The sequence below is a fragment of the Papio anubis genome, chromosome 8 (assembly GCF_008728515.1).
Source record: "Papio anubis isolate 15944 chromosome 8, Panubis1.0, whole genome shotgun sequence".
In the NCBI taxonomy this organism is placed as follows: Eukaryota; Metazoa; Chordata; class Mammalia; order Primates; family Cercopithecidae; genus Papio; species Papio anubis.
In genome coordinates this window covers 115,495,836-115,514,478 of record NC_044983.1, presented here as the reverse complement: position 1 = coordinate 115,514,478, position 18,643 = coordinate 115,495,836, and the positions used below count along the sequence as shown (strand labels likewise).

Here is an 18,643-nt window from a genome sequence, read left to right as displayed (position 1 = left end):
AGCACTTATAATAATGCATAATGAGGTGCCCCCACTGTGGTGATACTCTGGAAAATTTAAGAAATGACCATATTTACCTGAGAGCAACCTCTGCCAAAAAATAAGCTCTGCTTAAAATGTTCTCATGAGACATTTGAGCAGAGCAATAAGATCCTTTTTTCTGTTGTTGTTTTTTGGAGACAGGTTCTTGCTCTTGTCACCCAGGAGGGAGTACAGTGGCACGATCTTGGCTTACCGTAACCTCTGCCTCCAGGGTTCAAGCTATTGTTTTGTCTCAGCCTCCCATGTAGCTGGGATTACAGGCGTGCACCACCAGGTCCGGCTAATTTTTCATTTTTAATAGAGACACGGTTTCAGCATGTTGGCCAGGCTGGTCTCAAACTCCTGGCCTCTAGTGATCCACCCACCTCGGCCTCCCAAAGTGCTGGGATTATAAGTGTGAGCCACTGCACCCAGCCAAGATCTCTTATGTATGGTACTATCAGTGACTAGTCCTGATGCTACCTGAGGTTCAGGGGAAGGTCACTAAGCTCAACACTGTATGTGTCTGCTCATGGCAAAGTAACCTTTAGCAAAATATAAAATGTCACCTCCCTACTTAAACCTTCATTGGCTATCTATTGCACTCTGAATCAAAACCAAGCACCCTGAGATACCTCATGGCCTTCATAATCTGGGGCAGCACCTTTTCTTTCTGTCATACTCCAGTGGCCTGTTGGGCTCCAGCCACACTGGCCTCCTTTCAGGTCCTTGCCTTTCCCACCTCAGGGCCTTAGCACATGCAGTTCACTCTGTCTGTGACCCCATTTTCCAGCTCTTGTCAAAATTAGGCCTTCTTCCTCTATCATGACTATGCTTAACTAGAACCTCCTCAGAGGAGGGTTCTTTTTCCACCTATGTTTCCACCTATAAGTGGGGTTATTCACTGACACTGGCCTTGTTGTTTCCTCCTTGGTACCAGTGGCAATGTGAAATTACTTTATTTACCCACATGTTTATTGTCTATCTCCTGCATAGAGTATAAACTCCTTGAAGGCAAGAACTTGTTTAGTTTCTTCACAACTGTATGTTGAATTATATTTTTTGAGTGAATAGAATAAGTAAATTAAAATGAAGATGAAGGCACCAAAAATACTATTTCTTAAAAGAGGTGAGAAAGGTCTTCTCTAAACTAAGGGCCAGAACAGAAGCCATACACACCTCTAAAGAATCTACACCTCTGTAGGTCAAAAAAGAGTGCCAACCCTGGAAAAAAAGAGCTGTCATTGTACTGTACCATTGTGCTGTACTGGGCCACTCTTCTGGAGAAGGCCAGCGAATCCCAGCCTTCCCAGACACTCTAGTTGAGGGGTCACACACGGACATGAAGTCATCCTAGAAGTTCTGGTCCAGTCAGATTCCCAGATGAATGCATGAATCACCCCAGCTGATGCCACATGGCAGAGCCCAGCTGTCCCTGCTGAGTTCTGCCCAAGTTACATGCTCCTAGGCTATATTTTAAGTTGCAGTGTTGGTTACACAGCAACGGTTAATTGAAAGTATGGATTATCTTCTTCTAAATCAGGGATTGACAACATTATAGGTCATTTTTAGCACTTACTGTTTACTGCAGCCTGTGAACTATCTGCATGCTTTATATGCATTCACTTATTTAATCCTTATCACAATCCTGTGGGGGAGCTAATTATTACTCCCCATTTGAAAATGGAAAAATGAGATTCCAAAAATTAAGGAACTTGCCCAAGGGGAAAACAGCTAGTACATAGGTCTTAAACACAGGTGTTTCAGGCTGTAAATCATATGCTCTTAAACACTATTTAAAGTATGGCTTCATTATTTAAGCTCACAGAAAATACAAACCCATGTTAAAAAATGTGAGTTCAAGACATACTTTCCTAACCTCTAGTTACATATTGCTTTCTGTTGTTTTGAATTGTCATGGCTGAGATTTATTGAGCACTTACAGAGTCAGGGACTTGATACTCATTGTCTTATTTAGAGTCTCCCCCACCCAGCTTCACCCACCAAACCCTAGGTGCTTTCACAACTATTTTCCGAAGGAAAATCTAGGCCCAAACAGCTTAACTAACTTGCCCTGAGCCATAAAATTATTAACTGGAATGTCTAGTTAGGCCTTGATCTTGTTTCTAAGTTTCGAATCTGTGACAAATAGGAATTTTGCAAAGATATCAAACATACACAAAAGCAGTTAAAATCTAGGTACTGGATTCTTAGGTCCACCAAACAGGAGAAAGGACTAAAAGAAAGAAGTGTGTGTGTGTGTGTGTGTGTGTGTGTGTGTGTATCTGTTAAAAAGGATCTCATTTATTAAATATTTGATGCTGAATAGACTATATTTTATATAATTTCAGCATTGATTATTCTATTTCATCAAATAAAGGCCTTTAGGTATCATTTATTTATATTAGTTAAAATATCATGCTTTAAATGATTAGTCCCAGAACTGATTTTGCTGGTAGTATTTTAAGATGTAGAAGAAAAAATTGAGGAAATAATAACAAATAACCATGATCTCATTGTTATGCAACAATTTCTGAGAAATATCCTCAATCAGTCTAGCTAAAAGTTTAACTTCAGCCTAATTTTGGAAGGGATGTAGAAAAAGGCCCTGATGAGGAACAAGGGATTTGGGCTCAACTCCAGGCTCTACTGCTGAGTCACTGCTACTAGGAACTGGACTCTCAAAGTCCAAAAACTGTGGCCTTTGCATTTATAAAACTCAAATGGCAGCACTTAATTCTCCATCATGTTTGCGTACTTCCAAAATCCTTTCACAGTAAATGCTACCTGAGATGACTTCTGTCCATAGTTTGATAAGTCATACTTTGTCAGCATTTGGTTCTGTAAGGATTACATGAGGTTTAGAGCACTCAGAACAGTGCCTGGCTCATGGGAAGCACTCAACAAATGTTAGCCACCATTATAATCATCACCATCATTATCATCATGGTCATCATGATCATCATCACCATAATCATCACCATCATTATCATCATCATCATCACCGTCATCATCACCATCATCACCATCATCATCATCACCATCACCATCATCACCACCATCATCATCACCATCATCACCATCATTATCATCATCATCACCATTACCATCATCACCATCATCATCATCACCATCATCACCATCATTATCATCATCATGGTCAGCAGCAGCATGGACATTTGTTGAAATACTTGTTTCATTTTTCTTCCTGGTCTCCAAAAAGTTGGGCAGAGGGGTAATGCAGAAAAGATACAGAGGGAGGAAGAGGAAGTGAGAGAAGGAAGATGAGAGGAAATGAAGCAGAAAATATTGAGTGTAAAGCAAAAGTGTTAATAATCAATTGCATGGGCCTGGCACAGTGGCTCACACCTGTAATCCCAGCACTTTGGGAGGCCGAGGTGGGCAGATCACGAGGTCAAGAGATCAAGACCATCCTGGTCAACATGGTGAAACCCCGTCTCTACTAAAATTACAAAAAATTAGCCGGGCATGGTGGTGGGCGCCTGTAGTCCCAGCTACTTGGGAGGCTGAGGCAGAAGAATGGCATGAACCCAGGAGGCTGAGCTTGCAGTGAGCTGAGATCGTGCCACTGCACTCTATACTGGGTGACAGAGCGAGACTCTGTCTCAAAAAAAAAAAAAAAAAAAAGAAAAAAAAGAAAAAATTGTTGCATTGTCTATAAATAGAAGCTTAAATTCATAGAAATTAAAGCAAAATCTAATAAAAATATTCATCCTTAAAATTATACATTCTAAAGTTAGGTACAGTAATACTTCAATAAAAGATACTTATCCAGCAACCTCAAGTATCTATAGCATGGCTATGAATTAAGAAATAAGAAACACACACACACACACACACACACACACACACACACCCTAGTCAAAACTGGTGTTACAAAATCCATGCATGGCTTATGCATTTTACTCACATGAAATTTTCTCAAATCTTCATTCATAGCCCATTTTCTCACATTTTAAGTTCGGTTTTACCAAACATAGCTTTCTAATTTCCCAGAAACAGCAAATGCTAGCAGCTTCCCCGAGACTGGAAAACACTACCAAAAAATCCCCAAACATATGTTCTCAACAAATATGTTAGTCTGGGGCTATTCTCTGCAAAGACAAATAACAGAAAATAGTAGAAGCTACAGCAGCTGCTATGGTCTGGAAGGTTGTGTCCCCCTGCAGATTCGTATGTTGGTACCTGATCCCCAATGCAGTAGTATTAAGAGATGGAGTCTTTGAGAGATGATTAGGTCATGAGGGAGGAAGGCCCCTATTAGAGAGGCCCATGGGAGCTTGTCTGCTCCTTCCACCAGGTAAGAACATAGGTAGAAAACTCCAACTATGAGGAATACACCTGCAAATTCAGGTGCAGGTGCCTTGATCTTAGACTTCTCAGCTTCCAGAACTGTGAACAATAAATTTCTGCCTTTGATAAGTTTCCCAAGCTGGGCACAGTGCCTCACTCCTGTAATGCCAGCACTTTGGGAGGCCAAGGCAGACAAATCCCTTGAGCCCAGGAGTTTGAGACCAGCCTGGACCACATGGCAAAACCTGGTCTGTACAAAAATTAGCTAGGCATGGTGGCATGTGCCTGTAGTCCCAGCTACTCGGGAGGCTGAGGTGGGAGGATCACCTGAGCCTGCAAGGTTGAGGATGCAGTGAGCCATGATCACACTACAGCACTTCAACCTAGGCAACAGAGACCCTGTCTCTAAATAAATAAATAAACAAAACTTCCCCAGGCAAGGTATTTTGTTACAGAAAACCAAATGGACTAAGACATGGTTATAATCATTATTATATAATTATATTATAAATGTAATGGATATATAAGAAAGTTTGTTTTTGTTTTATTAAAAATTATTACCAAAGGAGGATGCTCTACAATGAACAAATATTTACTGGTGAATATAGAGGTGTTACTTTCGTTGTTCAATGAGTCAACTCTTTTAAATTGGTAGGTTTTATATAAAAATAGAAATCAGTGGTATCTCTCCAAGAGTCTTAAGATCTGGCAGCCCATGCCTGGATTTCTATCCAGCAGCAATCAGTAGAAGCTGAGACTGGCTGCATCTTAGATGCACACACTTCCCATCACACCAGTCCCTAGTATCCCTGTCATTGAAACCCACTGTCCATTGTCACTTATCATTAGTCTTGCTCGTTGTCTTTCTTTCAGTAGAGAATTTCTTCTGCATTCATGTCCTCAAAATGGGAAGACAAAATATAGCCTAAGTTAGGCTGGGAGCAGTGGTTCATGCCTGTAATCCCAGCACTTTGGGAGGCCTAGGCGGGCAGATCGTCTGAGGTCAGGAGTTTGAGACTAACCTGAGAAACATGGTGAAACTCTGTCTCTACTAAAAATACAAAAATGAGCTGGGCACAGTGGCGCATGCCTGTAGTCCCAGCTACTCGGGAGGCTGAACCAAGAGAATCGCTTGAATTTGGAAGGCAGGGGTTGCAGTGAGCCAAGATCATGCCACTGCACTCCAGCCTGGGTGACAAAGCGAGACTTCATCTCAAAAATTTATATATAATATATATATTTATAATATTTATAAATATGTATATATAATATATATTTATATGTAATACATAATATAATATGTTATATATTTATAAATATATATTATATATAATACACATACATTATATATAATATATATTTTTATATATTATATATATAGCCTAAGTTAGCCTCATGTGTCAAGCAAAACACGACAGTATTTCTTTGCAGGTGTGTCTGCTTCCACAGATTTAATGGTATGCTTCAATCATTTATAGTATCTGCCTCATCCTCCTACACAGTTGAATTTACAACCCTTGGGAAAGCAGTTTATGTATTACCAGTGACAAAGAGACACCTATAGCTCAGTGTTTTTTTATTTCAATCTTTTTACTGCTCCAGGCTACTCTCTTCAAAAACAAAGCAACTCATCCAAATGACCAGACTCTTCAGGAGTATTTACTCTCAAGATTTACGAAGGTTTAATGAAGCATATCGAACAGTATTTCTATATGTTAGCAAATGTGTACTTACTGCCTATCCATTACACAATGTCCCTTATGAGGATGCATTTTGTAAAATATTGCTTGGATTTAATTTTAGAAAAAAATTTGTCTCTGCATATAAAAACACTTGCTTTATTTGGTCAGAAAGTAGAAACGATGCAATCTAACATATTTCCCTCTTTGTCTTAGCTTACTGGACCAAGATAAGGGAAAATAAAATAAAAATAACCTCGCTGTTTTGCTAAAACACATTTCCAAGGGAACACTTTTTTGAAAGTATTAGTCACTGCATGCAAGATACTGTATCTTCACAGGTTTTAACAAGTTCCATTATTTGAAAGTACTTCTTAGATAAAACTCGAATTATCTGCTAAATTTAGGCTCATCTAACTAGAGCCTTTCAGATGCCAGTTTACTCAAAAGCAGAAGGATAAACTAGAGAACAGTGACATTATTTTTAGTTCGATGCTTCCATGAACATACCCCCTCCCCACCCCCATCCCCTGTGGCAGACTGCATTTTCCAGAGATGGCCACATCAGTGACTATCTTCTTCTCTACATGCTCCTCCTATCCTCTGACATGTCTCCCACCACAGGTAGGATCTGTGTTTCTCCCCACTTATAAATCTGGGTGAAGGTGGTGACATCTCATACCAATGAAGCGTGACAGAGGTGATATCAAGTGACTTCAGAGGCTGGGTTATGAATAGCGATACAGCTTCTACTTAGCTCTCTCTCTCTTTGGACATGTGTCATGGGACTCCTGAGCCAACTCCCCTGAAGCTGCATGCTGAAGGCATTGTGCGAAGAGTCTAACTAGAGATATGGAGACCTGCTCCAGATCTCAGCTGTTCCAGTCTCCCCAGACCAGGCACCAGATACATGAGTAAAGACGCCATGAGATGGCTCCAGCTCCAGTCACTATCTGGCTCTAACCTCACTGGGGAGCACCCCTCCTCCAGAGATAACTGCAATTCACACCCCAATTCCTGACCTACATACAGGAACTATGAGAGACAATAAATAATTACTATTATTTTAAGCCACTAGGCTTTGAGATGATAGGTTATGTAGTCATCAATAACTAGCACCCCACCACCTAAAAAATATACAGTATGTCCCAGAACTTACCTCATTGATTTCAGTCCCATCTGCATTGTTATATACAATTCGATAACCATTGATCTGTCTTGAAGTTGGGTCCCAGGTTAATCGAGCACTGTTAGAGCCAATATTGGAGATTCTCAGATTTCTTGGTGGACTTAAAGCCACTTGGCCGTAAATGGAATAGAAAATAATTAAAATGTCAGATTACATACACATAAAAAGAAACTGCGTCTTTGACTTCTATTTACAGATGAAAAGTGTCACCCAGATAATAATTTATAACACTGAAATAACCAATGTATTGTCTCATAAAAATCAATAATGTTCTCTAATTAGCAAAGAAAAAAGTTTTCTTTGTAGAGAATAAATAGCAGTAAGAAGTTACACACGGTTAGAAATAAGATTTAGGTAAATTTTCTGTGCCTATCACTCTACCTGACGTAAGAAAGAAACCTAATGGATTAAAAACGAAGTAACTTGAAATAAAATTTTAACTAGTCCACTCAATTACCATGTGACTCTGGCAAAGCCACTCTACCTCTCAGCTCCACAATTTCCCACATGTAAAATGAGGGGATGCCCATCCGCCATTTCCATGTTGGTATCTATTAGGCAAGTCCAATTTAACCGGTCCAAACGGAATCAGTGACTCTTGATGCCTTCCCCTAATTCTTCTTCCCTCAATCTTCCCCTCTGAGCAAATGGAAACTCTATCCTTCCTACTGATCAGGTCAAAAACCTTGGAGACTCCTGGATTGCTCTTTCTCTCGCAACCCACTTCTAATCCATCATCCAGATCTGACCCCTTCTCTTCACCTCCACTGCCACCATCTTGGTAGAAGCCACTATCCCCTCTTGGCTTGGATTCTTGCCATGGTCTCCCAGCCAATCTCCCAACTTCCATCTTTCCCCTACTATTAATATAATTATTCCTTAGCAAGCAGCCAGAGTGCTTCTTTTAAAATGTCAGTCAGGTAATTTCACTTCTCTGCACAAAATCTTCAAAATGGCTCCTAACTCCCTTAGCATAAACCCACAGTTCTTAGCACGATCTTTTCTTTCTTTCTTACTTTCTTTTCTCTTTCTTTCTTTCTCTTTCTCCCCTCTCTCTCCTTCCTTCCTTCTCCCTTCCCTTCCCTTCCTTCTCCCTTCCCTTCCTTTCCCCCTCCCCTCCCCTCCCCTCCCCTCCCCTCCCTTCCTTTCCCTTCCTTTCTTTCCTTTCCATTCCTTTCCCACTCTGTCATCCAGGCTGGAGTGCAATGGTGGGATCTCAGCTTACTGCAACCTCCACCTCCCAGGTTTAACTGATTCTCATGCCGCAGCCTCCTGAGCAGCTGGGATTATAGGCGTGTGTTACCACACCTTGCTAGTTTTTATATTTTTGGTAGAGACGGGGTTTCACCATGTTGGCCAGGCTGGTCTTGAACTCCCGACCTCGGGTGATCTGCCTGTTTTGGCCTCCCAAAGTGCTGGCACTACATGTGTGAGCCACCGCAGCCAGCCTAGAGTGGTCTTTATGGCCCTACATGACTGGCCTGCTGCCATTTCACTGCTTCCATCTCCTACTACTCCGTGCCTTTTCCATGCCACTAGCTGTGACTGGAACCTGCCATGCATGCTCATTCATAGGCCACTGCACTTGCCTTCTCTTTGCCTTCAAGGCTCTTCCCCCAGATATCCGCACAGCTGGTTTCTTTGCTTCTTTCAGGTTTCTGACCATATGCCACCTTCTCGATGAAGCTTTCTATGATCATCTTATGTAAAACAGTTCTTCTACCCCCATACTACCAGTCTCCTTCTTCTGCTCTATTTTTTTTCACTGTATATTTCTGGTTTATTGTCTCTCTCCCCCAGTATATTGTAATCTCAGGGGGTTAGATAATTTGGTTTCATTTTGTTCTCAGATCTATTCCCAATATAGCGAGTACTCAATAAACATTCATTGAATCAATGGGTAATTATTTGACCTGAATAAATCACAGTGGCTTTGTGAGACAAATAAAAATAAACATCTTACTATTGCTTTAAAATTATTTAAAGAGGTATTGGTATTTCTGCAGATTCCTAACTGTCAATTCCATAGCTTTTTGAACCTCTTTAAGGACTGCTATCTAATTCAATAAATTAAAAATTTTCCATAATTTTTGACAGTTTCATGAGCTCTTTACAGGCTTATTGTAAAAATAATTGTTAACATTTACTGAGTGTTTTCCATGAGTCTGACACATAACATATGTTAACTTATTAAATTCTTACATTAGAATGCAAGGATAAAGTTGCAATTATCCCCATTATATTGATCACAAAATTGAAGTAACTTGTCTAACATCCCAGTTAGTAGGAACAGAAGAGCAATTCGAATTTAACCTAAGAAATTGATTAACTGATTCCAGAGCCCATGATATTAACCAGGATGCTAATTTCTCCTCTCTCACTGTTTCTCTCTCTTACTCACACTCTCTCATCCCACAAACTCAGTGCTGACAGAGCCAACAAAGCAAAAAACTTGAAGACAAATAATGACAATTACGAGCCATAGCCATGAAGCATGTTTCCTAACCTCAAAGCCCAGTCCTTTCATTAATTCAATACATACTGATTTTTGACAATAAAGATCTTGTAGGAGTTAGTGACTCGCTTAATAATTAAGGTGCCAGAGAGGAAGTGTAGAAAAGAAAAAAAAGCAATATAATTAAGTAGTATGCACATTTGGCTCTAAATTTTTCTGAAATTCCATTACATTTGGCAATATAATGGAATAATGTCTAATTTACTTTGCACATAAAAATGCCAGCCTCAGGAACAAGTATCTAGGATATCATTTTTCAGGACCTTTTTGCTAATCATGGGAAGGAGTTGTACATATTTTAATAAGTATAAATAAGTGAACACTCTGAGTGAAAGAGAGATGGGCTGTTAAGGAAAGCTTTTCTTTCAAATAGTTAGAGTCCCAGAATTCACTTATGTGGTAGATGCTTTCTAGCATGATTCATTTCTTTTCTTTTTCTTTCTTGGGCTCTCCTAGAGCTTTTGTTTGTTTCTTTGTTGTTTTAATTACATTGGTCTTTCTCTGAAGACCAAGAATAACATAGCGTTGACTAACACAGAATGGATGTGTGCAAACTTCTTTATCATTAAACTTCTATTTTGTTTTCCCAAATGGAATCTTAACGAGAAAGGCATTGTAGAAATTGTGCTATTCATCTCCTCCCAAGTCCAGGAGAAGAGTGGTGAGCAAGACTTCAAGTCTCTCTGCACTTTCTTATGTTTCAAAAGATCATGAATAGAGCCATATTTTAATAGTATGTGGTATTATTAGAATGCCATAGTAATATTTTGTTTATATCATATTTTTTAAATAAATGCATACATTTCCCAAAAAGTACTAGGAATTCCCTACATCTAGCCAAAATTAGCCTTACCAATAAAATTTTTGCTCAATTGAAAATGAATTACAATAGTAATAGGCTCAGATAAATACAGCAAAGATTTTTAGGGAAAAATGTTTGTTAATTTTGATATGAGTGGAAAATAAACAGATATTCAGTAACTATGTGCTGAGTGTTTTCACATATACTACTGTATTTAATCTTATATCAACTACATGCTGTAAAATTATTGCTCCTCCTTTTATACAACCAAAAGAGTTTTATCACTCACCCATTGTCACCTAGCTAAAATATGAGTTGAGCTGAGATTCCCATCTCAACTGCTATCTTGCAAAGCCCACACTCTTCCCTCTATATTCTGACCTGCATTTGAATTTAGACAAAGAAAGACACAGGTGGAATTATCTGGAGGATGCTGAAGTTCGGTTCTGGCAACTATATCATTTATAATAATACAATATATTAAAAATACATTTTCCTGTCCTAAATAGAATGTGAGATTTTTAAAATTACAATTAGCTTTTAAGAAGTTTCAACCCAAACTAGTAGTTCCAATTCAGAATCCCCACATTCATGCGGGCTTTTACTACAGCATCCCAACTGAATGGCTGTGCTGCTCACATGTTGTTTCCTGTCCCGTAACAGGATCGCTGGCCTCTTCTCCAAACATGGCATAAACTGTGACTGTGTATTCTGTATTGGGCAACAACCCACTCAATTCAATATCCGTGTGGGTCTCTCCAATTTTCATCTGAAAAGAACACATGTTGTTAGATCGTTTGCCAATACATATTATTCATGCTGATCGGAGTGGAACAGAACAAAGGTGAGACTTCATAGGATAAGACTTTACGTCCCCTCACAACCCCTCCATCAAACAGGCTTCAGTCATAACTTTTAAATTGTCTCGTGTCATTTTATATTAGGAACAGATATTATGGAACCATATAAGTCTAAAAGTACCATGTGAACTGTGTTAGGATAACTCTTTACATCTGGACAAATGGCAACTCCAGCCAGAATAACAATGTTGAGTATACGCTCCCCAGGAGAGGGTGGGTGAGATTGAATCAGGAATGTTCTCTAGAGACTGTGAGCTCCAGGCCAGTGTGCTAGAGGCAAGGCCAAGTGGGCACCTTTCACTATTTGGCTAATTCTAACCAGTGCTCTGGCCACATGCCCAGTTTTTGCTTCAAACTCAATGAAACTGGGCCAGTTTTGTGGCCCCATTCAACAACAGAATCCACGCAGTTGAATTGCAAGTTACTTCCAGTATTCAGAAGAGATCCAATCACCTTGACACCCAACTTGGCAATTTGCTTTTTTGATTCTTGAACACGTTTTCTGACCCTTGGATTCAGTCAAACTATCCAACATTCTCAGTTGTGCGACAATAGAGTGATGGGATAGTTTTATGTTTTGGAAGGAAAAAAAAAATCTCCATAGACAGTCTACAGGCACATGACTGCCAGGGCTAATCATCAAATTAAAATTTTGAATTTTGAACTAGCTCAACATATATAACATAAACCCACAGAAAATAATATAATACACACTGATGTACCCACTACTCAACTTGGATAAATATCAAATTTTTGTCATATCCACTTCAGATTTTATTTTTTAAAAAATTAATATATACAGATAAAAGGTCTTTCTCATTCTTTCTGTTCACCACCTCCACCCTGAGGTTGATGTATATCTTACGGCTGCATTTTTGTACTTCTGTATGTATATAGATATACCTATAAACAATATATGATGCTGTATGTTTAACAACACACATAATGGGATCATATCAACACAATCTTTTTGCAGCTTGCTATTTTTTTCTGTGTTAATATTACATTTTGAGATTTATCCATGTTGATACACAAGGACAGAGTTGACATCATTAATTTCTTTATGGTATTCTTTTCTATAAATATATCACTATTTTCCATTCCTCTATTAATAGGCATGTTAGTTGTTTGCAATGTCTTATTCCAACAAAATGCCTGCATTGAAAAATGCCTGCAAGATGTTTCCCTATGATACATTTCCAAAAAATAGTATATATCTTCAACAGGATGAAATATTTCAAAATATCCTCCGAAGCAGCTGTACCAAACTACATGCCCGCCAGCAGTTACAGGAGTGATTCTTTTCCTGCGTGCTCATGAATACACAGTATTATCAGACTTTAAATTTTTTTTGCTAATCTATTGGTTATAAACAACTATTCCTTTAATTCTTTTTCTCTTTCATAGTGAGGCTGAGCATCTTCTCAGCACCATTTGTAAGTCTCTCTTTTGTCAAAATAATTCAGATCAACTTTAAATTCAAATAGGCAAAAGCCGTCTAAGCCTTGGAAATAAAAAGACACATGTCACCAATACTCTATTCTTGACACTCAGATTCACCATTTTTTCGACCCTAAAGATTTCCGTCATCAGAGACAGGCTTTACACAATTTTAGACAACCAAGTTCTCTGAACTGCTTTGCTTATTAACTGCCCCTGCCTGGTCATTACACTTCCAAGTGTCAGATTCATCCTCTTCATTCCTTACATGTCTGCATTATAGCTATTGTCCCCTATAAATTAAAAATGAGTACTAAAATGTTTGAAAGTCATTTGAAGGTCAAAGGTTCATCATTTAAAATGGAATAAATTCAAAAATTTGCACCAACGAGGTATGTCTATCTACCTCTCAAATTAGTAAGAAAAAACTTAATTCAGTGCATACAGAGAAAATAGTCACTTATGCACCACCACCAAAGCAAAATATATAACATTCCTCTAGAGTTATTTGGCAATACTGAATGTAAACCTTAATAATTTGCCTACCCTTTGAAAAACAAACTCTATTTCTAGGAATTTATCCTAGGGAAATAAACAATTATGCAAAGATGTATGTTAGGAATATTCACAAAAGCATTATTTATATAGCAAGCTATCTAAATATCTAAAATCATAGATTAATTAAACATGACCTGTTCAAACCAACAGTAGAATACTATGGGTGTATACAATGACTTCGTAAAATTTTCTTTAATGACATGGAACGAGATTCACAATAAATAAAATGAAAACAGCAGACTACAAAACCACTTCCATTTGTTGCTTTTAAAATGCATTGACAAAGACTGTTAACAACGGCTATCTCTCGGTGGTGGGATTATACATGCTTTTTTTTTCTTTTGGCTAATCTGAATTTTCTACATTAAATTTTTACAATAAAAATTTTATTTTATTTAAGGAAATAAAAGATTCTAGGACTGTAGTAGGTAGCAGGTGGTTACCTCTTTTTCATCCCCAGCCAGGTCCTCTGTTAGGGGAGCATAAAGGATCAGGTAACCTGAGGCCCCAGGTACTGCATCCCATTTGACTCGCATGCTGTTCTCAGTCACATCATACAGTAGAAGGTCAGAAGCCATGGGTAAAGCAACTGCAAGAGATTTTTTTTTTTTTAATGTTGAGCCACTTACATATGTGTCCTTGAGAAAAATGAAATTATCAAGAAATAAGATTGACCATAAGAAGGGAGAAAGGAGTTAAGAATAAATTGCAAGCTCCTGCGTTAAACAATGCTGATGAAAAACAGGAAACATTGTTGTTTTCAAATATGGTTCTAGACCCTCCCTAATGTGGCCCTGCCTACTCTTCTAACCACAATATCAAGTTCAGGACTTTGCTGACATTTCCAGCTCCTTGTACACAGATCTATGAGAGTGCTTACAGTCTTTCATTGCACTAATCTGCTTGCACATCCTTGGTTTGCGTTCCCACCCCCTACTACACTAAAACATCCTTTTACTTTTATTTATTATTTTTTTGAGACCTGTTATTCCTCTGTCATCCAGGCTGGAGTGCAGTGGTGCAATCTTGGCTGCAACCTCCACCTCCTGGGCTCAAGCAATCCTCCCACCTCAGCCTCACAAGTAACTGGGACCACAGTGGCGTGCCACCATGCTCGGCTAATTTTTGTATTTTTTGTAGAGACCGGGTTTTGCCATGTTGCCCAGGCTCACTAAAACATCCTTGAGAATAAGGATTGTCACTAAAATATTTCTGCAAAGTGAGGGCATTAACACTTATCTGACAGATTGTTGCCAGGGATAAATCCAACAGATTTCAGAAAGTGATGATCACAGTGCATGGCGCATTGTGATTAGTGTTGTTTACCCTGTTATTGTTCTATCAGAGGCAGATTTTTTAGAGCAGTTTTGCATAGTGCCTCGCATGTAATAGGAACTCAGTTAATATTAGAAATGACTACAAGATGTTCGATCTTTTTAAAAAGATTATCTCTTCTCATGATTCTGTGTGCATGTGCATGTGCGTGTGTGTGTGTGTGTGTGTGTATTATGTGTGTATGTTGTCATTGTGTGTTACTATGAACCTACCCAGGAAGGGAATTATTAGTATTCAGAAGCTTGTTTTACCTACAATGATATGAACAATGAAGATAGCAGTAACATAATTGCCTTGGCATTCTACTGGGCAGGAGAGCTATGGAGTTTTTTCTCTACTTCTACTGACAAATTCAAGGACAATTCTTGGTTCATAGTAGGCATTTATTAAATACTTATTTAATAAATGAATGAATGTTTTTGTACTCTTCACCACCAAATTGCTCTTAAACCTATCAGAGATTTATAACAACTTTTTCAAGACATAGCACCTGCAAGACTACAGCTCTAGCATGGACAAGTACCACATATAGCACGACAAATGTCTTCTGTGAATTTGATTGAATTTGATTCAGGATGTCTATCAACACGACCTGAGCAGAATTTCAATTTAAGAAAGGCCCCCTAAGCAGCACTCCACAAAGTTAGAAGTGGGGTAGAATTAAATACATACGTGTAGTTTCAGTTCCCCGTAGGCCTTCACTAGCAGTGTGGGCATAGATTGCAAAGACTGCTATCTGATATTCAGTTAAAGACATCAAGTTTTTCAACACTGTGGAAGATACACTTCCATCTACCACCACCTGTTTAAAGAACAGTTTGAGTAATGAGAGCATGGAATATCTTACACACAGAATTGAAATCAAAAAGCGAAAATATCTCCAGCAAGAATATTTCATTGAATATTTTCTTGTTTGTGCCACATCCTCCTTTCCACTGTGGCAGTCAAACGCTCTTTGAATGCCTACATGAAGTGAGGCACCTTTTATGGAATGTGTCCAGAAGTCCCTTGTTAATTCATATCTAATAGAAATAATTGTGTTGATACCAGGCTAATTATTATCCTATTTACATCCACTTAATAACAATAAACATGATATTTTTCCATAGAGCTTTGGGAAGCATTTAAAAGATTTATTAGTCGTGAAAAATAAAAGAATCATTGGAAGCACTCAGATCTCTCTCCTTTTTTTTTTTTTTTTTTTTTGGTCCAAATGATTTAAGACTCCACAATCTACTTCTCTAACGCTTAAAAAATATCATAAATCCTACCATAACACAGAATATTGTGAAATATGCTGAGGTCAGTCAGAGGTTAGAACAACAAAAAGAAAAAGAAAAAAGAATTTCATTGTGTTTTAACATATTCCTTGTGAATTGTGGTATCAAAGGTAGGAAATGGGAAGGATCCAATCATCTGGCAATAGGTGTTCTCGCCTGTGTTAGCCAAGCCATAAAAAATGCTGGCCACAGCTGCTTTATTATGGCTTTTCCATTGCACTCATCCCTACAAATGTCCAGGAAACTCCAAGGCTTGGAGGACTAGTCCGTATATGACCACGTACTTTGGAATGCACAGACTTCACTGAGGCAGAAAGCTCAGATCACTCCCAAGCAGAAAAAATGCACAAATAGCAAAAGGGGTCCTGGCCAGATAATTAGCTACTGATACCTTTTACTTTAGAACTTACTAATTTGAAGAAGAAAAATACGTTGTGTTAGAAAGTCATACATGACCAGTTCTGAGCGTTATTTGGAGAGATGAAAGATGTAATTGCCATAACTCAGAGATATGGGAGAAGAATATGAACAAGTGGAAATGCATTTCAGTCAAATTCTTTAAAATGTCTGTGACGGAATAATCTTATACATAAATTTCTGCCTTGTTCTCACTACTGTAGAAGACTTGAGAGAATAAAAAGGATGGTTGAAAATACTGTCTCCTTTTTACCTCGTCTGGTTTTCCACCCCTGGTAGGATAATACACAACTCTGTATTTTTCCACATTTCCTGGGGCATGAGTCCAGTTAACCATAAAGCTTCTGGCAGTGACTTCAGAAGTAATCAACTCCGTAGGCGGCCCAGTGATGGCATGGGCTGAGGCTAAATTAAAGAAACACATCAAATAAACCTCTTACCCAAAGTTATTTCTTATGAAGCTAAGACATCTCATTAGACAGAAATAAATACTGATTTTATGCTGCCTCTAAGATTTTCCTCTTTAGATAAGTTGATTCAGTTATCCATTTGTTCATTCAAACATTTAAATGTCTATTAGGTGCCAGGTACTACGCTAAGTTCTGAGGATTCCAAACTTAAATAAGATGTAGTTCTTGACTCTAGAGAACTTTCTCAAATTAAGGTCATTGTTAATAAATAATAAAAACAAACATTAACAGCTGGGCATGGTAGCTCATGCCTGTAATCCCAACACTTTGGGAGGCCAAGGTGGGTGGATCACCTGAGGTCAGATCAGGAGTTCGAGACTAGCCTGGCCAACATGGCAAAACCCCGTCTCTACTAAAAATTCAAAAATTAGCTGGGGATGGTGGCAGGTGCCTGTAATCCCAGCTACTCAGAAGCCTAAGGCACAAGAATCGCTTGAACCAGGAGGCAGAGGTTGCAGTGAGCCGAGATCGTGCCACTGCACTCCAGCCTGGGGAATAGAGCGAGACTCTGCCTCCAAACAAACACACAAACAAACATGAACTAAGCATGTGTGTATTGAAAGTTTCTCTTCAGAGTCTTTAGAAGTTTTTTTTTTTAATCTCATCTACTTCTCCCTAGTTCCTATTACTGTTCACACTTCGTATGTGAGAAAATCAAGGCACAATGAAGTTAGCTAACATGACCAAGGTCTCACAATTAGTATCAGAGTTGACATTGATATCTGGGCTTGACACAAGAGTCTGTGTTTTTAAGCATCAGAGAACACAGGCTCTATAGTAAAAATTTCAGTTCAACAAGTGACTAATATCTAAAAATGTGAAAGAAGAAAAAGCAACTAACATATATTAAATGCCCACTATGAGCTCAACACTACATAAGCATTTTTTCGTATGTGTTACACATGTTAAAGCAAATGATTCTATAAAAATTTGGGACATGCAAAATCTAAGTGGAGGGGGGATACAATATGTAAATGATAATAACAAGGTTAAACTTTAGAATTTCTCACACTTTAAGGGCACTCACTCAAAGGGACTTTAATAATCTCAATTTTTAAAATACTGTTTTGAACACAAACTATGGCCAGGAACTTTATTACATGCTGTATCATCAACCACATGTAGACTATTTTGGAAAAACTGAGCTCTAAAGTAGCTTCACTTTGAAGCTCGGAGAAATGTGTTCAGGATCATACTGCTTGGATGCCCAGCCCAGCCCCATGAGATCTAGCCTGGGGAAAGGGGAATGATGACAGAGAGAAGGACATGTAGCCAGAAAGAACCATTTCACGCTGGTTACAACAGAGGCAGCAAATAAAACCAGACTCTTAAAAGAAGACTTGGATATTACCCTCTTCTCAGATTACAACTCTATAAGGCAAGCGCAACCTGCAGACCAGTGATATTGTGAGGGGCAAGGCTTAAAAATCTATGATGGATTTGCTCCAAGAAAGAGAAGAGCTGTGCTTTACTCTATTCCTTTTGCTGAGTATAACTAAAAACTCTGGAAATTATATCAAAGACAAGCATAAGAAGACGCTGAAAAGTAGAGAGAAGAAGGTCAATGAGTGCAGAACTACAGGGCTCAGGAGCTCCCAGCAGTGAGCTCCCACTTCCTTTTACTCATATATCCCACACATGGAGCTAAAGTATCTGGCAACCTAGAAACACCAACAGATACATACTAAAAATTGCTAACAAAATCTTCTCCCTCTAGCAAAGGACCAGGAAATGGCCAGCCTACCAAGACTGAAACTTTTTAA

The 18,643-nt window shown here is 38.6% G+C and overlaps 1 protein-coding gene across 4 annotated transcripts in view; it reads right to left on the bottom strand.

Moving 5' to 3' along the window:
* Positions 1-18,643, bottom strand: part of COL14A1 (collagen type XIV alpha 1 chain) — a 281,368-nt gene that overhangs the window by 153,174 nt on the left and 109,551 nt on the right. For all 4 annotated transcript variants that reach the window (XM_031650141.1, XM_031650143.1, XM_031650140.1 and 1 more), the window contains exons 10-14: positions 16,664-16,815; positions 15,386-15,515; positions 13,822-13,967; positions 11,160-11,289; positions 7,174-7,313 (exon numbers count right to left, since the gene is read on the bottom strand). In XM_031650141.1, the coding sequence (XP_031506001.1) occupies positions 7,174-7,313; positions 11,160-11,289; positions 13,822-13,967; positions 15,386-15,515; positions 16,664-16,815 (698 nt within the window). The remainder of the gene's footprint in view (positions 1-7,173; positions 7,314-11,159; positions 11,290-13,821; positions 13,968-15,385; positions 15,516-16,663; positions 16,816-18,643) is intronic.